Genomic DNA, 27,769 nt, shown 5'->3' with positions numbered 1-27,769 from the left:
CTGGACTGTCATATGTTGAAAGACTGGAGCGGCTAGGCTTGTATACACTGGAATTTAGAAGGATGAGAGGGGATCTTATCGAAACATATAAGATTATTAAGGGGTTGGACACGTTAGAGGCAGGAAACATGTTCCCAATGTTGGGGGAGTCCAGAACCAGGGGCCACAGTTTAAGAATAAGGGGTGGGCCATTTAGAACGGAGATGAGGTAAAACTTTTTCAGTCAGAGAGTTGTAAATCTGTGGATTTCACTGCCTCAGAAGGCAGTGGAGGCCAATTCTCTGAATGCATTCAAGAGAGAGCTAGATAGTGCTCTAATAGCAGAGTCAGGGGGTATGGGGAGAAGGCAGGAACGGGGTACTGATTGAGAATGATCAGCCATGATCACATTGAATGGTGGTGCTGGCTCGAAGGGCCGAATGGCCTACTCCTGCACCTATTGTCTATTGTCTATAAAAGTTTTGCCTACTAAAATGACGGACGTTACGCTCCTTTGCGTACTACACTTCAGTATAGGCGATTTCAACTGAGTGGTCCATCTTGTTCCTCTAGTATCTTTGGTTGTGGTTGACTTGGAGGGAAACCTGTGGGTGGTGGTGTTGCCAGTGCTTAAACCCCATGCCTGTTTGCCAATAAAGGTCAAAATGAGCTGTTGGAGCAACCAAGGCAAGTAATCGACTGACTTCCAGTATTTATAAGTCACCATATTGGTTCTGGTCACAGAGTCCAGTCCTGGTGATAACACCAGATTAACGACTAGTAAACAATGTGTTTCTGTTGTTAACAATTGTCACTGTTTACACAGATATCGATGAGTGTAAATCCTTGCCCTGTCACCAAAACGCAACTTGTAATAACACGAGGGGTTCCTACCAGTGCAACTGCAGCGCAGGGTTTCTGGCATCATCTGCGACCGCCAGCCTGAATGCAGGGAAGATCTGTGAAGGTGAGGAGAGGAAGAGTTAACCACATTGGTGCGTTGGTCACGTGGGCATAACCTGGTGAGGCCACCAGATCACCTTCCCTGGAGACATGAGAGAAATCGATGGTATATTTGTGACAGCTTGTTCATTTTTGTGAGCACCATTACTCATGATTAGTTGTGTCCCATATTCCTGCTGCTTAGAACGAAGATGAGGAAAAACTTTTTAGAACGGAGATGAGGAAAAACTTTTTTAGAATGGAGGTGAGGAAAAACCTTTTTAGAACGGAGATGAGGAAAAACTTTTTTAGAATGGAGATGAGGAAAAACTTTTTAGAACGGAGATGAGGAAAACCTTTTTAGAATGGAGATGAAGAAAAAAAATTTAGAACGGAGATGAGGAAAACCTTTTTAGAGTGGAGATGAGGAAAAACTTTTTAGAACGGAGATGAGGAAAAACTTTTTCAGTCTGAGAGTTGTAAATCTGGAATTCTCTGCCTCAGAAGGCAGTGGAGGCCAATTCTCTGGATGCTTTCAAGAAAGAGCTAGTTAGTGCTCTAAATGATAGCGGAGTCAGGGGGTGTGGGGAGAAGGCAGGAACGGGGTACTGATTGTGGATGATCAGCCATGATCACATTGAATGGTGGTGCTGGCTCAAAGGGCCGAATGGCCTCCTCCTGCACCTATTGTCTATTGTTTATAGTGTAGGCAATTTCGACAGAGCAGATTATCTTGCTCCTCTAGTATCTTTGGTTGTGTCCCATATTCCCGCTGCTGTGATGAGATGTGAATTTGAGTTTGTAGATCGAGACTGTGGTGATTTTATTCTGCGCCACCAACAGACTCTGACCAGACACAATGTCCTCAGGTAACAGAGAACAACCAGGTTGACGATTGTGAAGGGTTTTCTCTCTTCACACAGATAACGACGAGTGTAATTCCTCGCCCTGTCACGAACTAGCAACTTGTACCAACACGATGGGTTCCTACCTGTGCCGATGCAATGCAGGGTTTCAGGCATCAGCTGCGACCGTTGGCAACAGTGCGAGGAAGATCTGTCAAGGTGAGCACTTTAAGAGACATTGGTGCGTCTGATCACATTGGGTAGTCTTGGTGAGGAGACCAGATTTCACTCGCTGGGGGGGGGGGGGGCATTAGAGAAACCAATGGCTTTCCATGATAACTTATCCATTGTGGGGAGCACCAATACTGATGATTAATTGCTTTCTAAATTCCTGCCTCAGTTCAGGGATGATCTGTGAGGTATGGACTTTTATCTCACCATGAAACGGAGAATACTGTCATAAATTATCCACAAAATGGAGATTGAATCTCAAATTGGCACTGGGGATGCCCACCCTTCATCTAGTCCCGCAGATTCCTGGAATCGACAAAGGGTCTCATGAACGTTGACTTCAGCCAAGTCCATGGGAAGGTCGTAGTGTTTTCAAAGAAGGCTTGGGTCATTTGGGATTTGCAGAGGCAATTTACAGAGGCCAATTAGCCGGCAAACCCGCACCTACTTGAGATATTGGAGGAAACCAGAGCATCAGGAGTGTTTCCAATGACTTCTGTGTCTATGAGGCATGCAGTCATAGAGTCACACAGCACGGAAACAGACCCTTCGACCCAACTCATGCATGCCGGCCAAGATGCCCCATCTAAGCTATTCCCATTTACAAACATTTGGCCCATATCCCCCTGAGCACTTCTTATCCAGGTTCCTGTCCACGTATTGTTCTAGAATCTGCTTAAATTACCTCCTCTGTCAGCTCGTTCCATATATCTGACCTCCTCTGAGTGAAACAGTTGCCCCTCAGCTTCCTATTAAATTTGCCCCTCTCTTAAACTTCTGTCCTCTGGTTTTTGATTCCCCTGCCCTGGATAGAAGACTGTGCATTCACCCTATCTATTCCCCTCATGATTTCATAAACCTCTATAAGATCAGCCCTCAGTGTGGGTAAGACCGTGCCGGGCGGATAGTGGTTGAAGAGCAACAGGGATGTGAGAGTGAGCCCCTGTTCCACTCCACGCATCACCCTCTTGTCAATCACAGTCTCTCGCTCCTCACCATCCATGCCGTCGATGTTTGCATCAGATGTCTGTCTCTCTCTGCAACAGACGTGGACGAGTGCGAGCGTGGACACCAGTGCAGCGGCAACATGGCCTGTCGCAACACCTTCGGGAGTCACTTCTGTGTCTGTGGAGCGGGATCTCCCCCAGGGACGGGACAGACCCACCAGGCATGTCGAGGTAAACGTAGACTTGTTGTTCAGGGAACCAAAACTGGACATGCAGGAAACATTCAACTGGTCAGGCAGAAGCTGTGGAAGGGACGGCGGGCACTGATTAGTGATGGTTAACATGGCCCTCTGGGTGGGAAATTGTGGATTACAAATTTGATTGGGTGCTTTGAAACGGTGACAAGGAAGGCACTTGACATGTTTGCCTTCATTGGTCAGGGCATTCAGTACAACAGTTGAGAGTAGACACAAAATGCTGGAGTGACTCAGCAGGTCAGGCAGCATCTCGGGAGAGAAGGAATGGGTGACGTTTCGGGTCGAGACCCTTCTTCAGACAGTTGAGATGTGTTACAATTGTGTAAATGTTGGTGAGACTACACACTTGGAAGATTGAGTGCACTTCAGGTCACCCAGTCTGACGCTCCTCATAGTGGGAGCACCATGGTGGAGCTCTGGGTGAGGGGCAGAGGTGAGGTCTACTCTGCTGATGGGTGATCATCAGGAGGGTGACTGGTGGGGTCTACAGGTAGCACTGACATCTCTTTCATGTGATTCTTACACCAGTCGATCCACTCGGTTGTCCCGACTCGGCAAAGCAGAGTTCCACAGGGCCGCGGTGCAGTTCCACACAGGTACGTGAACGGCCTCTGACTTTCACAGGCACAGCGATTAGATGCACACTGCTGGAGGGAGACTCAGCGGGTCAGGCAGCACCTGTGGAGGGAATGGACAGACCAGGTTACGGGTCGGGACCATCCTTCAGGATTTCACATTGTAGTGTAAGAAAATAACTGCAGATGTTGGTACAAATCGATTTATTCACAAAATGCTGGAGTAACTCAGCAGGTCAGGCAGCATCTCGGGAGAGAAGGAATGGGTGACGTTTCGGGTCGAGACCCTTCTTCAGACTGAAATCTACAATTGCACATTGTAGTGTCCACTACAATCAGACTGAAGAAGCTTCCTGACCTCGAAACATGTTCTCCAGAGATGCTGCCTGACCCGCTGAGTCCCTCCAGCACTTTGCGTTTCACACTGTGCACCATACCCTGTAAAGTACTTGTAACGTTCTGAGACCGCGAAAGGCATTAGGTAAGTTGTGATGTAGCTTTACAGGACCTTCGTTAGGCTAAATTTGGACCATTGCATACAGTTCTGGCAGCCACATTAAAGGAAGGATGTGGCAGATTTGGAGAGGGTGCAGAATGACAATAGACAATAGGTGCAGGAGGAGGCCATTCGGCCCTTTGAGCCAGTACCGCAATTCAATGTGATCATGGCTGATCATCCACAATCAGTACCCCGTTCCTGCCCTCTCCCCATACCCCCTGACTCTGCTGTCATTAACAGATCTATCCAACTCTCTCTTGAAAGCATCCAGAGAATTGGCCCCCACTGCCTTCTGAGGCAGAGAATTCTACAGATTTACAACTCTCTCGAGTAAAAAGATTTTTCCTCGTCCCCGTTCTAATGATGTCTGGATTAGGTGGTCTTAGCTACAGGAGAGATTGGACAGACTTGGATTGTTTTCTATGGAATGCCAGAGGGTGAGGGGAGACCTGATAGAAGCACATAAAATGATGAGAGGCATAGATGGGGTGGACAGCCAGCTTTTGGGCGAGAGGGGCATAATTTCAAGGAGGCATGTCTTTTACACAGGGGATAGTGGGTGCCTGGAACACACTGATGGGGGTGGAGGTGGAGCAGATATCATCATGGTATCTAAGATACTTTTGCATTTGCACACGGATATGCAGGTAACGGAGGGATATGGGTTTATTCACAAAATGCTGGAGTAACTCAGCAGGTCAGGCAGCATCTCTGGAGAGAAGGAATGGGTGACGTTTCGGGTCGAAACCCTTCTTCAGACTGATGTCAGTGGGGGCGGGACAAAAGAAGGATATAGGTGGAGACAGGAAGATAAAGGGAGATCTGGGAAGGAGGAGGGGAAGGGAGGGACAGAGGAACTATCTAAAGTTGGAAAAGTCGATGTTCATGCCACTGGGCTGCAAACTGCCCAGGCGAAATATGAGGTGCTGTTCCTCCAATTTCCGGTGGGCCTCACTATGGCACTGGAGGAGGCAGAAAGGTCAGACTGGGAATGGGAGGGGGAGTTGAAGTGCTCGGCCACCGGGAGATCAGTTTGGTTAATGCGAACCGAGCGCAGGTGTTCAGCGAAGCGATCGCCGAGCCTGCGCTTGGTTTCGCCGATGTAAATAAGTTGACATCTAGAGCAGCGGATGCAATAGATGAGGTTGGAGGAGGTGCAGGTGAACCTTTGTTTCACCTGGAAAGACTGTTTGGGTCCTTAGATGGAGTTGAGGGGGGAGGTAAAGGGACAGGTGTTGCATCTCGTGCGGTTGCAGGGGAAAGTGCCCGGGGTTGGGGTGGTTTGGGTAGGAAGGGACGAGTGGACCAGGGAGTTACGGAGGGATAATGGGTTATGTACAGGCAGATAAGAGTTGGTCTTAGCATCGGGTAGGGCACAGACATTGTGGGCCGAAGGGCCTGTTCCTGTGCTGTGCTCTTCTGTGTTTATAAAGGCAATCCTTCGTTATTAGCAACTCCTTTCTGTCATCGCCACCATTTAAGCCGTGAGGTCCAGTGGGAGTTGCCATGGTACATGACACTCACACCACCCCTGTACACAAGCAGTTTTACAGCCTTTATAGTCAGACGTTAATAAGTAGATTTCGAAGACCCTTTTCCCGATTGTTTGTAACGTTGGACTAATTCCCCAGCACGGCCAGTCCAATATCTCTAACTGTTGCCTTGTTCCTCTGTCCAGTTAACCTCTGCAGACGACGTGCTGCAGAAAGCTAATTGCTTCCAAGATAAAATGTGTCAGAATTTCAGCGTGGAAAGTGATATTGAGGTAAGGTAACCCTACGATCTTACATAGAAACATAGAAAATAGGTGCAGGAGTAGGCCATTCGGCCCTTCGAGCCTGCACCGCCATTCAATATGATCATGGCTGATCATCCAGCTCAGTAACCTGTACCTGCCTTCTCTCCATACCCCCTGATCCCTTTAGCCACAAGGGCCACCTCTAACTCCCTCTTAAATATAGCCAATGAACTGGCCTCAACTACCTTCTGTGGCAGAGAATTCCACAGACTCACCACTCTCTGTGTGAAGAAATGTTTTCTCATCTCGGTCCTAAAAGACTTCCCCCTTATCCTTAAGCTGTGACCCCTGGTTCTGGACTCCCCCAACATCGGGAACAATCTTCCCGCATCTAGCCTCTCCAACCCCTTAAGAATTTTATATGTTTCTATAAGATCCCCCCTCAGTCTTCTAAATTCCAGCGAGTACAAGCCTAGTCTATCCAGTCTTTCTTCATATGAAAGTCCCGCCATCCCAGGGATCAATCTGGTGAACCTTCTCTGTACTCCCTCTAAAGGGTGTTTATAAAGATTCTGTGGGCGGCACAATGGCGCAGTGGGTAGAGCTGCTGTCTCACAGCGCCAAACACTGGGATTCGATCCTGACTTTGGGTGCTGTCTGTGTGGAGTTTGCACGTTCTCTCTGTGACCGTATGGGTTTGCTTCGGGACCTCTGGTTTCCTCCCAACTGGTGTGAACGGGTGATCGATGGTCGGTGTGGACTCGGTGGGCCGAAGGGCCTGTTTCCATACTATTTCAGACTTCCAGCATTCAATATCATGGAGACATTGAGAATGGAAACAAGCACATTGGCTCAACTCGTCCATGTGGATCAAGATGCCCCATCTACGCTAGTCCCATTTCCCCATGTTTTACCCATATTCTCTCAACATTTCCAAACCATGTAACTGCAATGTTTTGCTTTTCAATATATTGAGTGTTCTCTCCACCCTTAGGTCATGAAAACCTTTACAAACAATGTTCTCAAACGTTCACTACTGAATTCCACGAACATAAAGCAAAGGCTGAAGGTGGCAAAAGTCATATTGGATCTTGTGGACAAAATGGCCATGGCAATAGCTCTCACTCTGCCCAGTTCACAAGTGAAGACCATCGCAACAGATTCATTTGGTAAAGTACTCTCTGTGGGAAACTTTCACCATCGCAACAAAGGTTCTCGTTGCTAGTTACCGTGTGTGTGAAACTGGATTTAAGTGAAGGGGAGGCAATGTGGAGTTTACTTTGAAATAATCAGCTTTGAGCCCGAAGTACCTGTTCATCACTTGGTGTTGAATAGATGAAGATGGACTGATTGAAATGTTGTCTCTTGATATCAATTTTACCGCAATATTTCCTGAGGCAGAAAATCAACAGAACTGCAGATTTGAGGGAATTGGGGGGGGGGGGGGGGGGGGGGTGGAAAGTCCCGGAAAATGCTGGAAACACTCGGCAGCTCAGGCAGCATCTGAGGCAAGAGAAACGGCCAATGTTTCAGGTTAAAGATGTGAACTCTTTCTCTTTCCACACATTCTGCCTGAGCTGCTGAATCCACCGCCTGCTGTGTATTGATGTCAGAGTCGCTGAGACCGCGTGGGAAGGGCTTGGTGCAACACGACAAGCCAGGAACGGTGAGGTGTCCCGTCTCACAGTGTTGTACCTGTTGCCACACCTCCACATAAAGGCTACTCAGGGGACAATGTCAGCCGGGGTTCCTGTTTCGTGTAGGAAGGAACTGCAGATGTTGGTTTAAACCGAAGATAGACACAAAAAGCTGGAGTAACTCAACGGGACAGGCAGCATCTCCAGAGAGAAGGAATGGGTGACGTTCGGGTCGAGACCCAACTTCAGACTGGTTAGGGATAAGGAAAACGAGAGATATAGACAGTGATGTGGAGAGATAAAGAACAATGAATGAAAATATGCAAAAAAGTAACGGTGATAAAGGAAACAGGCCATTGTAAGCTGTTTCTTAGGTGAAAACAAGAAGCTAATGCGACTTGGGTGGGGAGGGATGGAGAGAGAGGGAATGCCGGGGCTACCTGAAGTGAGAGAAGTCAATATTCATACCACTGGGCTGTAAGCTGCCCAAGCGAAATATGAGATGCTGTTCGTCCAATTTGCATTTAACCTCACTCTGACAATGGAGGAGACCGAGGACAGAAAGGCCTCTGTGGGAATGGGGAGGAGAATTAAAGTGTTTAGCAACCGGGAGAACAGGTAGGTTCAGGTGGACTGAGCAAAGGTGTTCAGCGAAACGATCGCCCTGTTTCCCAGCACTGTGCGGCTGTGACTGCTGCTGATATCCACAAACTCCAACTATAGGCTCCTGCCCACTGTTCACACTCGATTCACAACCTTCTCTAAAGAAAACAATGCCTCCTTCTCTGGCCTGTCCATGGGACTGGTGTTCCTCAGTGACTGGATATCTAAATACTAAAACTCTTGCTTGTTTGTTCCTGAACTACAAGCAAAATGGTACACGATAGCGTGACAATTTTAGGCCCATCTTACTCACCGCCATCACTTTGGTGCTAATGGAAGAAGTTTCTTTGAAATCAGTGTTATATTTTTAAAGTTATTCACATTTTAAAGTCTAAATCTATCTCCTAGGAAGGGAAGGGGGATAAGAGTGGTTGTGGGGGATGGAGTGGGGGGGAGGGGGAGGGAGGGAGGTGGGGAGGAGGGAGGATAAGGGGGGTTGAGGGGGATGGAGTGGGGGGAGGGGGGGGGGGGGGAGAGGGGGAGGAGAGGGTGCTGCAGGAGAGGTTTGGGCCCAACGGGTCCACTTGGTCTAGTTACCACTAAATCTTTCCCGCTCTCTCTCTCAAGCCACATCTTCCCTCATGCATGGTACCCATGTGCGATATGCCCGAACCATCTTCATAGCAATTCAACAATGCTTCAACAGTGACATCCATCAGGACGTTCTGAGGTTGAGAGAGACACAGGGTTGAGGACTATTCAGCCCAGACTCTGTGCTCAGGGTGGGGAAGTGGGTCTCCAGGCTCCCTCCAGGCTCAGGGGCAAGAGCAATACCTGAGCCACAGCTAACAAGTGTTGGCAGGCTGTTAGACCTTGGGGACTATTGCAAAGCTTGCGGGAGAAAGAGAGGGATCAGTTCTGTTGCCACTGCACGCTTCACAATGTCTGATCTTTTCTCATAGATCTGAAGGTCCAGGTGATTGGAAAGAAGAATAACAGTGGGGACCACTTGGTGGAGATGCAAGTTGGGAGCAATGTCATGAAGATATTCTGGAGTTCAATCACTGGAGGGACTAACCCCGGTAAATGCTCTGTCTCTTTCCCATCCTTTCATACCTGGTGTGTAGATATCACAGGAACTGATGGAACATAGAAAACAGACACAGCAGAGGAACAGATCCTTTGGCCACAACATCAGTGAAGAACATGAAGCCAAGATAAATTAACCAGCCTGACCATGATCCATATCCCTCCATAGCCATGTGCTTATCTAAAAGCCTCTTAAACGCCATTATTGTATCAGCTTACAGCAAGTTCCAGGCACCCACCACCGTCTGTATTAAAAACTTGCCCCACACCTCTCCTTGAAACCTTGCCCTTTTCACTTTAAAGCCATGGCCTCTAGTCTAGATATTTGCTACATTCATCATCACATTCCACAGAAAGGCATCATCTAGATGATGATGGGTGGAAATCATAGAATCTTTTATCCAGAGTAGGGGAATCAAGAACCAGAGGACATTGGTTAAAGGTGAGAGGGGAAAGATTTAATAGGAACCTGAGGGGCACCTTTTTAACACAAAAGGTGTTAGGTGCTGCAGGAGTTAGTTGTGGCAGGTACTATCGCAATGTTTAAGAGACATTTCGACATGTTGAAACATAAACACTCATGGAGAGGTGGGTATGTGGAACAAGCTTCCAGAGGAAGGTTCTATAACACCATTTAAAAGACATTTGGACAGATACATGAATACAAACATTTAGACAGATATGGGCCAAATGCAGGGAAATTGGACAAACTTAGATGGGACATCTTGGTCGGCAGGGACCAGTTGGGCTGAAGGGCCTGTATCTGTGCTCTGTGACACAATGACTCTATCTTGTGTGAAGGCCGCTCGATGATCTCCCGATCCACCACTGTTTACAGCTGGTTTTAATGCTCCGAGCCGCAGTACAGGGCACCACTGGAATGGGTGGTGTGTGCTGTAGACCTGCCTTTTATGTCCAGTTACTGGAGTCTTGCAGCTGACGTTTCTCCACACTCACCAATGGTTGAACTGTTATCTCCGGCAGGGTTTGTGGCTGTTTCCTTTCTCGTATTCAATGGCATGGAATCCCTGTTGAACAGGGAGATTAAAGGAGGAATCCCAACTCAGAGGACGGTCCCATTGAACTCCAAGGTGGTCTCAGCCTTGATCAGCAACAAACGCAACAACCTGAAAAAAATGGTCAATTTCACAATGAAACTCAACCAGGTTTGTAAATACCACCCGGGGTGTTTCCCGATGGATGATGGGCTCCCCCAAAGGTACAAATGGGAAATAGTTCCTGAACTCAGAATTAAGCTCCTCCCGCCCCCATTGGGTAAGTCCCCATCAAATCTGGGTCACATAGTGCAGAAAATTGCAAGGTGTCATCTAGGACTAACTGGGCAAGTAGATGAGGGAAAAGCTAAATATGTAGGAAAGAAAACTGCAGATGCTGGTTCAAATTGAAGGTAGACACAAAATGCTGGAGTAACTCAGCGGGCCAGGCAGCATCTCAGGAGAGAAGGAATGGGTGACTTTTCGGGTCGAGACCCTTCCTCAGACTGATGTCAGGGGAGGGGGCGGGACAAAGATAGGATGTAGTAGGAGACAGGAAGACAGTGGGAGAACTGGGAAGGGGGAGGGGAAAGAGAGGGACAGAGGAGCTATCTGAAGTAGGAGGAAGGTGCAGAGACTGGAATGAAAACAGAAAATGCCTAAAACACTCAGCAGGTCAGGCAGCATCTGTGTAGAGAGGAACAAAGCTAACTTCTCATTCTCTGCAGAACCTGTCTGACCTGCTGAGTACTAGCACCATCTTGTGTTTACGTTAGACTTGGATGAGAGGATTGGCTCTGATTGCACTCTTGGTGAGCGAGGGGGAAGATCAGGAAGTACCTTTGCTCTGGGCTATTCACTGCTGGGAAGTCACCATACACTGGGTGGGGATGGGCGTCCATGTGACCCTGGTTAACCCACCACACCATGTAGTGTGAAGGTTGGCAGGGCAGCAGACACACTGAGACTGGCTTCAGGCCTGATGTCTCCATGTAAGCTGGATCTGAGCTGGTCCAGGTCAGTTTATGGTTGCCTCTCCATTCACCGTTACTCAGGGTCAGTGCAAGGAGACCTGACGCAGGAAGTGGAAATCCCACATCTGATCGAGAGGGGAGAAGGGTTAGAGATTGGTAATGAGGCGGGTCAGAGGAGGAGGCCCTCTGCCACCATTACTCAGGTGGTGGTGCAGCTGTAGTTTCAGAGTACAGCCGCCATTTCAATGTTGGACAATCCCCATCACTGGGCACGGTGGTGCAGCGGTAGAGTTGCTGCCTTACAGCGAAAGCAGCGCCGGAGACCCGGGTTTGATCCCGACTACGGGTGCTGTCTGTATGGAGTTTGTACGTTCTCCCCGTGACCTACGTGGGTTTTCTCCGAGATCTTCGGTTTCCTTCCACACTCCAAAGACTTGCAGGTTTGTAGGTTAATTGGCTTGGTAAATGTAAAAATTGTCCCCAGTGGGTATAGGATAGTGTTAATGTGCGGGGATCATTGGTCGGCGAGGACCCGTTGGGCCGAAAGGGTCTGTTTCCAATAGACAATAGGTGCAGGAGGAGGCCATTCGGCCCTTCGAGCCAGCACCGCCATTCAATGTGATCATGGCTGATCATTCTCAATCAGTACCCCGTTCCTGCCTTCTCCCCATACCCCCTGACTCCACTATCCTTAAGAGCTCTATCGAGCTCTCTCTTGAATGCATTCGGAGAATCGGCCTCCACTGCCTTCTGAGGCAGAGAATTCCACAGATTCACAACTCTCTGTCTGAAAAAGTTTTTCCTCATCTCAGTTCTAAATGGCCTACCCCTTATTCTTAAACTGTGGCCCCTTGTTCTGGACTCCCCCAACATTGGGAACATGTTTCCTGCCTCTAACGTGTCCAACCCCTTAATAATCTTATATGTTTCGATAAGATCTCCTCTCATCCTTCTAAATTCCAATGTATACAAGCCTAGTCGCTCCAGTCTTTCAACATATGACAGTCCCGCCATTCCGGGAATTAACCTAGTACCTACGCTGCACGCCCTCAGTAGCAAGAATATCCTTCCTCATATTTGGAGACCAAAACTGCACACAGTACTCCAGGTGCGGTCTCACTAGGGCCCTGTACAACTGCAGAAGGACCTATTTGCTCCTATACTCAACTCCTCTTGTTATGAAGGCCAACATTACATTGGCTTTCTTCACTGCCTGCTGTACCTGCATGCTTCCTTTCAGTGACTGATGCACTAGGACACCCAGATCTCGTTGTACGTCCCCTGTTCCTAACTTGACACCATTCAGATAATACTCTGCTTTCCTATTCTTACCACCAAAGTGGATAACCTCACAATTATCCACATTAAACTGCATCTGCCATGCATCCGCCCACTCACACAACCTGTCCAAGTCACCCTGCAACCTCATAGCATCTTCCTCACAGTTCACACTATCACCCAGCTTTGTATAATCTGCAAATATGCTAATGGTACTTTTAATCCCTTCATCCAAGTCATTAATGTATATTGTAAATTCCTTGCGGTGCCTCACTAATTACTGCCTGCCATTCTGAAAGGGACCCATTTATCCCCACTCTTTGCTTTCTGTCTGTCAACCAATTTTCTATCCATGTCAGTACCCTACCTCCAATACCATGTGCTCTAATTTTGCCCACTAATCTCCTATGTGGAACCTTGTCAAAGGCTTTCTGAAAGTCAAGGTACACCACATCCACCGGCTCTCCCCTGTCAGTTTTCCTAGTTACATCCTCAAAGAATTCCAGAAGATTAGTCAAGCATAATTTCCCCTTCGTAAATCCATGCTGACTCGGAACAATCCTGTTACTACTATTCAAATGCTCCGCAATTTCGTCATTTTCCCCACCACTGATGTTAGACTAACTGGTCTATAATTTCCCGTTTTCTCTCTCCCTCCTTTCTTAAAAAGTGGGACAACATTAGCTACCCTCCAATCCACAGGAACTGATCCTGAATCTATAGAACATTGGAAAATGATCACCAATGCGTCCACAATTTCTAGCGCCACCTCCTTAAGTACTCTGGGATGCAGACCATCAAGCCCTGGGGATTTATCAGCCTTCAGTCCCATCAGTCTACCCAACACCATTTCCTGCCTAATGTGGATTTCCTTCAGTTCCACCGTCACCCTAGGATCTCTGGCCACTAGAACATCTGGGAGATTGCTTCTATCTTCCTTAATGAAGACAGATCCAAAGTACCGGTTCAACCCGTCTGCCATTTCCTTGTTCCCCATAATAAATTCCCCTGCTTCTGACTTCAAGTGACCCACGTTTGCCTTGACTATTTTTTTCCTCTTTACATATCTAAAAAAGCTTTTACTATCCTCCTTTATCTTATTGGCTAGCTTACCCTCGTACCTCATCTTTTCTCCCCGTATTGCCTTCCGCACTATATCTCTAAACTAAACTAAACTGAAGGTATCACAAAATGCTGGAGTGACTCAGCGGGTCAGGCAGCATCTCTGGAGAGATGCTGCCTGACCCGCGGAGTTACTCCAGCATTTTGTGATACCTTCGATTTGTACCAGCATCTGCAGTTATTTTCCTATATAAACTAAACTGACCGACAATTCCCACCACTGCTGCACTGTGCATGTGGGATGTCTGCTGGGATATTGTAGAAGAGCTTTACTCTCGATACACTCTGACTCCCCATCCCCAGGCCTGTTTGAATGTGGAGGGAGCTTCACTCTGTACATAACCAGTGCCCCCACCCTGGGGCAGTTTGGTGGAACAGTGCGGTGAGATTGGTAGCAATGGTGTTCCCTCTGTTGTGTTAAACGTGATCCTGTGACCAGTTTCCCACCTGCAAGGAGATCACTGTGAATTGCTGTCACCAAAGGGACAGGCCATATCTCATGTTTTTTGTGCTAACACAACGGGTGCTGTCTGTATGGAGTTTGTACGTTTTCCCCGTGACCTGCGTGGTTTTTCTCCGAGATCTTCGGTTTCCTCCCACACTCCAAAGACGTACAGGTATGTAGGTTAATTGACTAGGTAAAATGTAAAAATTGTCCCTAGTGTGGGTAGGTTAGTGTGCGGGAATCGCTGGGCGGCGCGGACTCGGTGGGCCGAAGGGCCTGTTTCTACGCTGTATCTCTAAATCTAAATCTAAAAAACTTGGGGAAGTGTGAATGCTGAAGTTGTTATCAGAAGGATTCCATCGATGGTTAATAGAGGTTTCTCTTCCCAGTCACAGCAAGACAACGAGAAGCCAACATGTGTGTTTTGGAATACGATGGACAGGAATAATAGTGTCTGGTCCCATGAGGGTTGTGTAACGCATGGCTTCAATCAGACACACGTGAACTGCCTGTGTGACCACCTCACAAGCTTTGCTGTTTTAATGGCTCCTGTTGATCTTGAGGTACGAGGTCGCGGAAGTGGCGGCGCCTAACGGCAGCGGCTCGCTAGCAGTCTGTTCGTCTTTTTTCCTTTTTTTTCTTGTGTGTCGGTGTTGGGATGGTTTTTGTATTATTTTTTTTTGGTTGTGTATGTGTGGGGGGTGGTGGTGTGGGTGGGGGGGGGGGTGGGGGAAACTTTTCTCTTCCTCACGGCGCGGGGTGCGGCTCGGCTGCGGGGCCTAACATCGCCCGGTGCGGCTCGGCCGCTGGACTTTACATCGCCCGGTGCGGCTTGGCCGCTGGACTTAACAGTGCCCGGTACGGCTCGACCGCGGGACTTTTCATCGCCCGGTGCGGCTCGGCCGCTGGACTTTACATCGCTGGTGCGGCTCGGCCGCTGGACTTTTCATCGCCCGGTGCGGCTTGGCCGCGGGACTTTACATCACTGGTGCGGCTCGGCCGCTGGACTTAACAGTGCCCGGTGCAGCTCGGCTGCGGGGCCTAACATCGCCCGGTGCGGCTCGGCCGCGGGACTTTACATCACCCGGTGCAGCTCGGCCGCGGGACTTTTCATCGCTGGTGCGGCTCGGCCACGGGACTTAACATCGCCCGGTGCGGCTCGGCCACGGGACTTAGCTGCGCAAGGCTTGGTCGAGGGGCCTTTCATCGCCCGGCTCGGCCGCGAGACGTTTCAGCACCCGGTGCGATTCGGCCGCGGGGACTTCCACCCCCTTGCGGGGACTGTGCGGGTCGGTCGGGGACGAGCTGTCTGTCCGTGGGCGTGGGGAAGAGAGTGGAAGTTTTGTTGCCTCCATCACAGTGAGGGGGTGTTTGGAGTCATTGTGATGGACGTTTGTGTTGGGGTTATGTGTCTTGTGTTCTTTTTTTGTATGACTGCTATGTAGTTTCGTTCGGTACCTTGGTACCGAATGACAAATAAAGCTCTGTTATACTGTTATACTGTTATAAAGAGGGAACAACTCAGAGTGAATGAGACACACAGAATGGGAACATACCCATCAGCCCACCATGTTCATGCTGACCCTCAAGCATCTATTGGTCTGAAGAAGGGTCTCGACCCGAAACCTCACCCATTCCTTCTCTCCAGAGATGCTGCCTGTCCCGCTGAGCTACTCCAGCCTTTTGTGTCTATTAAATCTGCTACTTGATAGACTGAATAAGGGTCCCGAAACAAAAAGTCACCCGTCCTTTTTCTGCAGAGATGCTGCCTGACCTGCTGATTTTCTCCAGCACTTTGTGTCTATCTTCAGTATAAATCAGCATCTGCAGTTCCTTTCTACACAATGCCACTACTTGGCCTGTTGCCTTCTACACCTTGGTGATTTAAGTCGTACTTTGGAGTGCTGTGAGGTAGCTGCCTCTCCCATCCACTCAATCCGGGTTTCCGAGATCACAGGCACCCACTGGGTGAAATTATTCCTCCTCAAATCCTCCCCAAACCTCACACTCTTTCACCTCCACTGATACCCTCTATTTTTAGATACCTGTGCTGTGGTATAAAGTTCCTCATTATCTACTTCATCTCCACCCTTCCCATTCGGAATTTATGTACCTTAATCAAATACAATCAACCTTACGGGAGGAATCAAGAACTGAGGGACATGGGTTTAAGGTGAGAGGGGAAAAAATTAATGGGAACCTGAGGAGCAGCATTTTCACACAGTGTGAGGCAGGTATGTGAAAGGAGTTGAGACAGGTCTAATGGCAACGTTTAAAAGATGTTGGACAGATGTTTGGACTCAAAGGTTCTTGAATGAGGGGTTGAATGGGAAGCATTCTAGAACACAATGAATGGTGTTCTAGAGGTTGAATGGGCCTGTCCCAGAGCTCCAGCCTGTTGTCCCTGGAGACACTGCAAGTATCAGAGCCTCAGGACATCAGGGAGACAGGGGTTCTCGATCACAAAGGAATTGATGGTCAATGTTCTGGAACATGATGAGTCGGTGCCTGTAGATCTAGAACCCAAGGGGACCTGGACCAGACCTGCATCACGTTGTCAATGAACACTTTGGGGGTATCATAGCCCCAGGACATCAGGGTTGGTGAATACGAGGGAATTGATGGTTGGCGTTCTAGAACACAATGAGTTGGTGCCTGTAGATCTAGAATTCGAGGGGATGTGGCCCAGAGCTCCAGCCTGTTGTCAATGGACACTCTGGGAGTATCAGAGCCCCAGGACAACAGGGTTGGTGGATACGAGGGAATTGATGGTTGGTGTTCTAGAACACGATGGGTTGGTGCCTGGAGATCGAGCGCTCGAGGAGACCAGGCCCAGACTCCATCGTGTTGTCCCTGGAGACCCTGCCGCTGCTGTGGTGTGAACGTTGTGTCCCACATTGTGCCCGCTGCAGGATGCCTTGCCCTTGGAGGTGATCACCTACATCTGCCTGATCGTCTCTCTGCTGTGTCTCGCCGCCTCCATCGCCATCTTTCTCAACTGCAGCTCTATCCAGAACGCCAACACCACTGTCCACAAGCACCTGAGCTTCACCCTCTTCCTCGCACAGTTTGTCTTCCTGATAGGAATGAGGATTAAACACAAGGTGAGAAATCCAAGCTGCAGCTTCAAATTCTCAGCCCTCTCCTGAACCTTGACCTTATCTACACCTCTCATAATTTCACATACTTCTTTCAGATCTCCCCTCAGCCTCCAAGTATTGCTTCAGAGAAAATAGTACATTTGCTCAACTTCACCTTTATGGGACAACTCTCTAATCCAGGCGGCGTCCTGGTGAACATTTTCTGCATCCTCTTCACATCCTTCTAGTCATAGACTTGGTTGAATTACAGATTTATTTAATTAATAGACCAAGTGAACCTGTTGGGCCCAAACCTCTCCTGCAGTGGTGCAGCACCCTCCCCTCTCCCCCCTCCCTCCATCGTCCCCTCCTCCCACACTCTTCCCCCCCACTCCCCCTCCCTCCCCTCTGCCCCCTCCACTCCTTCCCCCTCCCCCAGCTCCATCCCCCTCAACCCCCCTTATCCTCCCTCCCCCCCCTCCCTCCCTAGGAGATAGATTTAAACTTTAAAATGTGAATAACCTTAAAAATATAACACTGATTTCAATAAAGCTTCTTCCATTGCCACCAAAGGGATGACAGTGAGTAAGGTGGGCCTAAAATTGTTGCGCTACCGTGTACTGTTTTGGCTGTAGTTCGGGAACCAACAAACAAACAAATTAGAGTTTTAGTATATAGATTGGTGGGGTTGAAGTTCACGTCCTGAGTCCAAGTCCAGCAATTGACCCATTCTGCTTGGCTGCTGGTTATCAACAGAAATGTGCAATTTAATTACACCACTGGACCTTGCTGGAGATATTGGGACCCCGGATTCTTGCAGAGCTCCAAATTCATAATTCTAAACTCGGTTTAATTTAGTTTAGAGATACAGCTGGGAAACGGGCCCTTTGGCCCAACAAATCTACGCCGACTAGCGAACCCCCACACACTATACTACACACTCGGGACAATTTACAATCTTTTCCTACCCTCACCAATTAACTTACAGACCCGTATGTCTTTGGAGTGTGGGAGGAAACTGGAGCTCCTGGAGAAAACCGATGCGGTCACAGGGAAAATGTACAAACTCCTCACAGACAGCACCTGTAGTCAGGATCTCTAGGCAGGCAGCAACTCTACCGCTGTGCCATTGTGCCACCCTAATACTTAGTCACATGTACAGTGATAATCGTTTCTCTGGGTATCTGCGTGTGTGTGTGTGTGTGCCTCTGCCCCTCTCTCTGACCATTCCTACCTGTCTATGACCCACTCTGCTACCACCCAGTGCTGCCCATTAACCCGGCTGTTGCCTTTTTCTCTAGGTGGTGTGCGGTCTGATTGCAGGCTGTTTGCATTACCTCTTTCTCACCGTCTTCGCCTGGATGTTCCTGGAGAGTTTGCAGCTTTTCATCATGTCCAGACACCTCACCGTCGCAAACTACACTCGCACGCACGTCATCAAACGAAAATACCTCTACGTTTCCAGCTACGGCGTGCCTGCTGTGATAGTCATGATCTCAGCGGCAATAAACCCCAAAGGTTACGGATCGAAAAATCAGTGAGTAACTTATGGACAGGACGGCGGGATACGGGCCAAACGCTGGCACGTGGGACTAGGGTGGATGGGGCAGCTTGGTCAGCATCAAAGATACTAGAGGAACAAGATGGACCACTCCGTTGAAATCGCCTATACTGAAGTGTAGTACGCAACGGAGCGTAACGTCCGCCATTTTAGTAGGCAAAACCCACCGTTCGCTTTGCCTCGCAGTGTAATCAGTGTTTTTTTTGTTTTTGTTTTTAATTTAATTAATTACAGTGCATATAACAACAACAGTAAACCCCAGCCCTCCCCTTCCCTACATAATCATGAAAACAAACAAACAAAAACAAACAAATAAATAAAAATAATTAAAAATTAAAAAAACATAACTACAATGTGACAAAAAAGACAAAAGCACAAAAACATGAGGCAAGGTAATTTTCACAAGTCAAATATTTCAGTATTTTCACTGCTGGATTCAAAGAAGGTACAAAAGCATGTGGCATTGAGGGGATAGTTTTACTTGTCCTTAATATGCTGCAGCACTGGGTTCCATATGTTGAAGAACTTTTGAGGGTTGCCAGACAATTCATATCTCAACCTCTCTACGTGTAAGATGCCCATTAATTCTCTTAACCAATTCTCAAACTGAGGAGCAGAGTCTGATTTCCATAGTTTCAAAATACATCTGTTGGCAATTACCATACCATAAACCAAGATTATGCGAGCATTATGGTCCAGCTTCTCAAGCGTTGTGGAATACCCGAATAGAGCAGTTTCAGGGTCCGGAGTTAAAGTGACGTTTAAAACAGTAGAGTACCATTGAAATAAAAGACACCAAAAGTTGTGAAGTTTTGGACAAGTCCAAAAGTGGTGAGCGAGTGTACCCTCACAAAGGTGAGAGATCAGGAAAGATTTTATGCAGCTTAACCTTAGTGTGGTGTAATCGGTGTATAACCTTGAATTGAATCAGTTGTAGCCTAGAATTAATAGAACAGGATTTTATACTTTCCAGTACTACCTTCCAGACATCGTCATCAATTCCAATGTTAAGGTCTTCTTCCCAGGTTTGTTTTATTTTTAAAGTAGATTTATCTAGTTTGTTTGAAAAGATACCTACAAAAGATGAGATTAGGTTCTTTGCTTCCGGGGGACCCAGCAAAATTTTGGACAATGAGTCGTCTTCGGGCAGGGACTCAAAAAGCGAATTGTTTTGTCGAACATAATTTCTCAGCTGTAAGTTCCTGAAGAATTGAGTTTTGGGCAATGAGAACTTGGATTGTAGCTGATCAAATGATGCAAAGTGTCTATTTATGTAAAGATCTTTTATTGTAACTATCCCTTTACAGCTCCATTCTCTGAACGCTGTGTCTGTAAATGATGGGGGGAAAGCGTGGTTATGCCAGATTGGGGCGTGCATTGACGTATTCGGAAGCTCCCAAGCTTTCCTAATTTGGTGCCATATTCTCTGAGCATTGGACAGTGAAGTGAGAGATCTGGGTAATGAAAAAAGGAGAGCAGGGAGAGAAGTTTTTGGGGTTAAGCTTTTTTCAATCGCCAACCAAGGGGGCAGGTCATACCCAACTCCCCGTTCATATGCATACTGCCAGTATACCATGACTCTAACATTGGCCGCCCAATAGTAATATAAAAAGCACGGTAATCCCTGTCCCCCCTGTTCCCTCATTTTTTGAAGATAAGCTTTTGAGATCCTGTGTGCTTTATATCCCCAAATAAATGGCATAATGATAGAATCGATTAACTTAAAGTAGGATTTGGGGATAAAAATAGGGACATTCTGAAATAAATACAGAAATCTCGGCAGGGAGACCATCTTTCCTGCGTTCACGCGGCCAATCAAGGAAATAGGCAACGTTCTCCATTTCTCTATGTTCTCCTTTAGCTTGTTCAACCTTTCGGTAAAGTTAATTTTAAAAAGGGTCTTGGGATTTTTAGATATTTTAATGCCCAGATATTTTATACTGTCCGGATTTGTTTTAAACTGCATGTTGGCTAAGAATACAGGGTCTAATTCTGCTGTTAACGATATAAGTTCACTCTTCTGCCAGTTTATAGTGTAACCTGAGACCTCGCCAAAGGAATTAATAAGCTGGAATAGGTAAGGGACAGAATGTTCAGGGTCAGATACAAAGATGGCAATATCATCCGCATAAAGCGAAATCTTATGTTCCACCCCACCCAGTATTATCGGTTTTATAAGCGCATGCCCTCTTATGCTGATTGCCAGCGGCTCAATGGCTAACGCGAAGAGGAGCGGCGAGAGGGGGCAGCCCTGTCGCGTACCCCTCTGAAGGGCAAAAGGGGGTGACCTATCCTGGTTTGTGAGTATGGAAGCGGTGGGATGAGCATATATAAGACGTACCCAGGAAATAAAAGAGGCACCAAGACCAAACTCTTCCAGCACTCTGAGTAAATATCCCCATTCAACCTGATCGAAAGCTTTTTCTGCGTCTAAACACAGAATGGCTTGTTTGGAAGAACTGTCGAATTTGTGATACATAATATTCATTACTCTTCTAACATTCAAGAAAGAGAACCTATTGGGGATGAACCCGGTCTGATCCGTATGGATAATGGATTCTATACACTTATTTAGTCTAGTCGCCATTATTTTAGTAAAAATTTTGAAATCCACATTAAGCATAGAAATTGGTCGGTATGAGGAGGGATTGGTTTCATCCCTGTCTTGTTTCAATAAGAGAGAAATATTAGCATTTTACAATGATGGTGGGAGCTTTTTCAACTTGATTGAGTGGGAGAGCATCCTGTGCAGAATCGGAGTTACCTGGTCAGCAAACTTCTTATAACATTCGACTCCGAAACCATCTGGCCCAGAGCTCTTGCCGTTTTGCAGCGACCTAATTGCGTCCATGATTTCTACAGAGGAGGGTTCTGAGTTTAAGGCCTCACAAGATGCCCTATCTAATTTTGGTATGTCCAACTTTTTTAACCATGCATTGATATCACCGTTAGCTTTGGATTTATACAGCTTTTGATAATACTCCTTAAAGCGTTCATTTATTAACTTTGGATCGGTTAAAGCAACACCCTTGCCTGATTTTATTATATGTATGGCCCTACTTGTTTGTTGCCCTCTAAGCTGACGGGCTAACAATGTATGCGGTTTGTCCCCTAATTCAAAATATCGCTGTTTCAGTCGCAGTAGCTGGTCACTGACTTGATTTGTTAGAATCGTGTTATACTCATATTTAGGACTGAGCATATTTTGCAGTGTCATTGGTCTCCAAATATTCTGTAATTTTTTCAGACATGTATTTACAGAAAGTTCCATCATTAAGCAAGGAAAGGCGTAGTCGCCATTTAGCACATCGTTTAGACAGCTTAAAGTCAAAGATAATTGAGGTTGGAGCATGATCTGAGATCAAAATGTTATGATATTTGGTATTTATTACATTAGGTATGAGTTTCGAGTCTAATAAAAAATAATCGATACGAGAGTATGAATTGTGCATTTTAGAAAAAAATAGTATTCTCTGTCTGTGGGATGCTGTATCCTCCAAATGTCAACTAGATTGGTGGAGGAAATGAGATTTTTCAAAACCGTGGATGCGTTCGAAGGGCTACACATTTTATTTGATGACCTATCCAGGTGCCAGTCGAGGATTGTGTTATGGTTCCCTGCAACAATCACATTCATATTAGAAAGGTCAGGTAGCTTATCAAAGATTTTGCGGAAGAAAGATGCATCATCAATATTCGGACCATAAATGTTAAGCAGTGTTACATGAACAGAGTAAAGGTACCCAGTTACTATGAGAAATCGACCATTCGGGTCACTTACTGTAGAAATATGTCTGAAATCTATGTTTTTCTTAACCATAATTGCCACCCCGCGGGCTTTGCTAGAAAATGTGGATTGAAATATCTGATCTGCCCATCTACAGCGCAACTGTCTCTGCCCCAATGTTCTAATGTGAGTTTCTTGGAGGAACACAAGGTCGGCAGATAAAGACCTAAGGTGTGAAAACACCTTAGCTCGTTTAATTGGGTGGCCCATGCCGCGGACATCCCAGCTCACCATGGTAACCCTCCCACGCACATCATCATCCCCAGGTACCATCAGAAGGTGTAAATTGTATTACATAAGCAGCGACATAATAATTTGCCTCAAACAAAAAAACAGGAAGACCACCAACACAAAAGCACATACAGAAAGTCCGAGTTTTGTAATCAGTGTTTTGGGGGAACAGTATGTGTGATGATACCATAAAAATGCAGAATATATCTCATCTATCAATTCACAGATTTTTGTTATTTTTCTTTTTAAATGATTCTGCAAGTTTCTGCCTACTAAAATGGCGCCATGACATACTACGGTTTTTAGGGTCGAGTTTAGGGTCTATCTTGCTCCTCTAGTATCTTTGGTCAGCATAAGCAACTGGGGCCGAACGGCCTGTTTCATTGCTGTATGACTCTATGCCTCTGATAGGAAAATGGCACAGTTCTACAGCCTACTTATCCCGACACAGGGAGAGGCCATTTGGTGCATTGGATCCATGCAAGCTCCCAGCAGACCGATCCCATCAGACCCATTGCCCCTCTCCTTATCTCCCTACATCTTATTCCCTCAGCAAATCTTTTCCCACCCACCTACACTGAGGGGGAATTCACCGTAGATCAAGTCATCTCCCCTTCATCTTTGGGGATGGGAACAAACCAGAGCATAGAGTCACAGAGTGATACAGTGTGGAAACAGGCCCTTCAGCCCAACTTGCCCACACTGGCCAACATGTCCCAGCTACACTAGTCCCACCTACCTGCGTTTGGTCCATAACCCTCCAAACCTGTCCTATCCATGTACCTGTCTAACTGTTTCGTAATCATTGAGATAGTCCCAGCCTCAAGTACCTCCTCTGGCAGCTTGTCCCATACACCCACCACCCTTTGTGTGAAAAAGTTACCCCGCAGATTCCTTTTAAATCTTTTCCCCTTAACCTTGAACCTTCGTCTTCTGGTTCTCGATTCCCTTACTCTGGGCAAGAGACTCTTGTGCATCTGCCCGACCTATTCCTCTCATGATTTTGTAGCACTGGGGGAAAACCTCACCTGGTCACGGAGAGAACGTGCAAACTCCTCACGGACAGTACCTGAGGTCAGGCCCGAGCCCAGGTTTCTGGGGGGGGGGGGGGGAAGCAGCACTACCCGCTGCACTGCCGCGCTGCCGTAACCCAGGAGGAGATTGCGGAGCAGAGTCCTGAACAAGTGATTCAGACGTCCAAAACCGCCCCCACCACGTCTGAGATCTCCCTCTGAACCTGTTCCACCTCCTCTCTGCACAGCAAGCCCAGCTCATCACAAGTCAGTGCTTGAAGTTTGCTGCTGATCCCCTGTGGGTCTTCTTGTCAATGTTTTATATAGAACTAGACTAAGTGGACCCGTTGGGCCCAAACCTGTCCTGCATTGGTGCAGCACCCTCTCCTCCCCTCTCCATCTCCCCCTCCCTCCCCCCTCCCCATCCCCCTCCCATTCCCCTCCCCTTCCCCTCCCCCCATTCCATCCCCCTCCATCTCCTTTATGCTCCCCCCCTCCCTCCATCCCCCCGCCCTCCAACCCCCTCCCTCCCTCCCTCCCCCCTGCCCTCCATCCCCCCTGCCCTCCATCCCCCCTCCCTCCCTCCCTCCCTCCCTCCCTCCCTCCCTCCCTCCCTCCCTCCCTCCCTCCCTCCCTAGGAGATCTATTTAAACTTTAAAATGTGAATAACTTTAAAAATATAACACCGATTTCAATGAAACTTCTTCCATTACCACCAAAAGGACGACAGTGAGTAAGGTGGGCCTAAAATTGTCGAGCTATCGTGTACCATTTTGGCTGTAGTTCAGTAACAAACAAACGAGAGTTTTAGTATATAGATATATTGCTAATGGCATGATGGCCTTCATAACGAGAGAATTTGAGTATAGGAGTAAAGAGGTCCTTCTGCAGTTGTACAGGGCCCTGGTGAGACCACATCTGGAGTATTGTGTGCAGTTTTGCTCTCCTTATTTGAGGAAGGACATCCTTGCTATTGAGGCAGTGCAGCATAGGTTCATGAGGTTAATCCCCAGGATGGCGGGACTGTCACATGAGGAAAGATTGAAAAGACTGGGCTTGTATTCACTGGAATTTAGAAGGATGAGAGGGGATCTTATAGGGACATATAAAATTATGACTGGACAAATTAGATGCAAGAAAAATGTTCCTAATGTTGGGGGAGTCCAGAACCAGGGGCCACAGTCTAAGAATAAAGGGAACCCCATTTAAAACTGAGGTGAGAAAAAAAAAATTTTCACCCAGAGGGTTGTGAATTTGTGGAATTCTCTGCCACAGAAGGCAGTGGAGGCCAATTCACTGGATGGATTTAAAAGAGAGTTAGATAGAGCTATAGGGACTAGTGGAATCAAGGGATATGGGGAGAAGGCAGGCACGGGGTTACTGATTGTGGATGAACAGCCATGATCACAATGAATGGCGGTGCTGGCTCGAAGGGCAAAATGGCCTCCTCCTGCACCTATTTTCAGTGTTTCTATGTTTAACTCTCCAGGCACCACCCCTCCTGACAACAGATACAGGTCCTCACTTATTCTGTTCCAACCTGCACGCTTCCTGACTGTCTCCACACAGGGAGATGTAAAACCACGCCGTGCGTTATGGAAAGAGGAAATGAGCAGTGGGTAATTGTGGGTCCTGTCCAGAAGACACGGGATAATTCATAATGGGGAACAGGGAATTGAATCCATACTCTGCCTGTCATCTGGGAGGGAGATAACATTGTTACTTTGTCAGCGCCCTTTATGAGCAACTATTTGCAAACCTTGGGTATGCAAGCAAGGAGTTTCACTGTGGCTTGTCACATGTGACAATAAAGTATCTCTGAAGCACCAATTGCCATTTTTGATTGTTGTCGTTGACATATGAAAGAAAGAAGAAGCATTCAATTCAGAAACACCTGTCTGAAGTTTCAGATTAATAGAATCTCTTAAATGTTGTGATAGCCCCTTCCTCAACTACTTCTGCCAGCAGCTCGTTCCAGGCACCCACCACCCTGTGTGCAAAAGTAAGTTGGTGCTTTGGTTCCTATTAAACTTTCCCCCCCCTCACTCTGGTTCTCAATCTCCTACTCTGGGTAAAAGGTTGTGCATTTACCCAATCAATTCCTCTCATGGTTTTCACCACCTCTGTCAAAGGAGGAATTAAACCGAAGCTCTGCGTCTGTCTTCGGAGAAGGAGATATAGAAACACCGGTCTGTAGTTCCAGAGAACCAAGAGATTGAGGAACGAATCTCCTCCGCCTGCACATAATCCATATCTCTCCATTCCTTGCATATCCATGTGTTTAGTTTAGTTTAGTTTAGAGATACAGCGCAGAAACAGGCCCTTTCAGCCCACCGGGATCGCGCCGACCAGCGATTCCCGCACATTTACACTATCCCACACCTACTAGGGACAGCTTTTACATTTGCCAAGCCAATTAACCTACAAACCTGTACGTCTTTGGAGTGCGGGATGAAACCGAAGGACTCGGCGAAAACCCACGCAGGTCATGGGAAGAACGTATATACACCGTACAGACAGCTCCCGTAGTCGGGATGGAACCCGGGTCTCCGGCGCTGTATTCGCTGTAAGGCAGCAACTCTACCGCTGTGCCACTGTGCCAGCCTGATCCAAAAGCATCTTAAATGCCACTATCATATCTGCCCCCACCACCACCCCTGGTAGCACATTCCACACACCCACCACTCTCTGTGGAAAACGTGCCCATGCATCTCGTCTAAACATTGCCCTTCTCGCCTTAAAGCCAGGCACTCTTGTCCTTGACATTTCTACCCTGGGACAAAGATTCTGATTGTTAGAAAGGAGGTGAGGAGGAACTTCTTTAGTCAGAGAGTTGTTAATCTGTGAAACTCATTCCCACAGAGGGCTGTGGAGGCCGTCAGGGGATATTTTCAAGGCAGAGATAGACAAATTCTTGATTAGAATGGGTGTCAAGAGTTATGGGAGAAGGCAGGAAAATGGTATTAGGAGGCAGAGATCAGCCACGATTGAATGGCGGAGTGGACTCGATGGGCCGAATGGCCTAATTCTACTCCTATAACTTGTAACTAGTGAAGTCTATGTGAGCCTCTCATAATTTTATATACTTCTATCAGATCTCCCATTCCCTCAATCTGGGAGCAATCCAAGTAGAAATAAAAAAGGTTATGTGAGAGATTTTGCTGAGACTACAACTCCCAGAATCCTAAGCCCCAGAATTGCAGACATGGAAACACAGAGCATTCAGTGAGGTGCCAGAGACATACTGGGTGTGTCCAATGCCATGGCCTGTGGTGACGTTTCTGGTTGTCAGGGTGGCACAGTGGCGCAGCGGTAGAGTTGCTGCCTCACAGCGCCAGAGACCCGGGTTCGATCCCGACTACGGATGCTGTCTGTAAGGAGTTTGTATGTTCTCCCCATGACCTGCGTGGGTTTTCTCTGAGATCTTCGGTTTCCTCCCACATTCCAAAGACGTACACGTTTGTTGGTTAATTGGCCTGGTTTTAAATGTAAAATTGTCCCTAGTGTGTGTAGGATAGTGCTAATGTGCGGGGATCGCGGGTCGGTGCGGACTCGATGGGCCGAAGGGCCCGTTTCCGCGCTGTATCTCTAAACTAAACTAAACTAAATGATACTAAACAGTGACCCTGTGTGTGTCAGTGCCTTCCACAAGTACTTCATGAGCCGAGTGAGAGTCAGTAACAAAACTCTTTCCTCCTCACAGCTGTTGGCTGAGCCTGGAGCGGGGCTTCCACTGGGGTTTCCTGGGGCCGGTCTGCCTGGTGATCGTGGTAAGCTTCCCTCCCCCCCCCAACCCAACAACACCTCACTAAGCGCTTCACTGCTTGCAGCTGATGGCAACTCTATGTCAGTGGTTCACCAGAATGCTGCCTGCAATAGAGGGGATTAGCTACAAGGAGAAGTTGGACAGATTTGGATGGTTATCCCTGCATTGCTGGAGG

At 47.5% G+C, this 27,769-nt stretch overlaps 1 protein-coding gene across 1 annotated transcript in view; it reads left to right on the top strand.

The window, feature by feature from the left end:
• The first annotated feature begins 644 nt into the window (after window positions 1–644).
• LOC144610580 (adhesion G protein-coupled receptor E3-like) overlaps window positions 645–27,769 on the top strand; it is a 33,624-nt gene continuing 6,499 nt past the window's right edge. The window contains exons 1-13 of the mRNA XM_078429389.1: window positions 645–666; window positions 806–946; window positions 1,845–1,985; window positions 3,044–3,175; window positions 3,730–3,797; window positions 5,954–6,040; window positions 7,008–7,182; window positions 9,216–9,335; window positions 10,327–10,508; window positions 14,546–14,719; window positions 17,069–17,260; window positions 18,538–18,773; window positions 27,532–27,598. Of these exons, the coding sequence (XP_078285515.1) occupies window positions 645–666; window positions 806–946; window positions 1,845–1,985; window positions 3,044–3,175; window positions 3,730–3,797; window positions 5,954–6,040; window positions 7,008–7,182; window positions 9,216–9,335; window positions 10,327–10,508; window positions 14,546–14,719; window positions 17,069–17,260; window positions 18,538–18,773; window positions 27,532–27,598 (1,737 nt within the window). The remainder of the gene's footprint in view (window positions 667–805; window positions 947–1,844; window positions 1,986–3,043; window positions 3,176–3,729; window positions 3,798–5,953; window positions 6,041–7,007; window positions 7,183–9,215; window positions 9,336–10,326; window positions 10,509–14,545; window positions 14,720–17,068; window positions 17,261–18,537; window positions 18,774–27,531; window positions 27,599–27,769) is intronic.

This window comes from Rhinoraja longicauda, chromosome 37 (genome assembly GCF_053455715.1).
Source record: "Rhinoraja longicauda isolate Sanriku21f chromosome 37, sRhiLon1.1, whole genome shotgun sequence".
NCBI lineage: Eukaryota > Metazoa > Chordata > Chondrichthyes > Rajiformes > Arhynchobatidae > Rhinoraja > Rhinoraja longicauda.
This window is presented reverse-complemented; position numbering and strand designations above follow the sequence as displayed.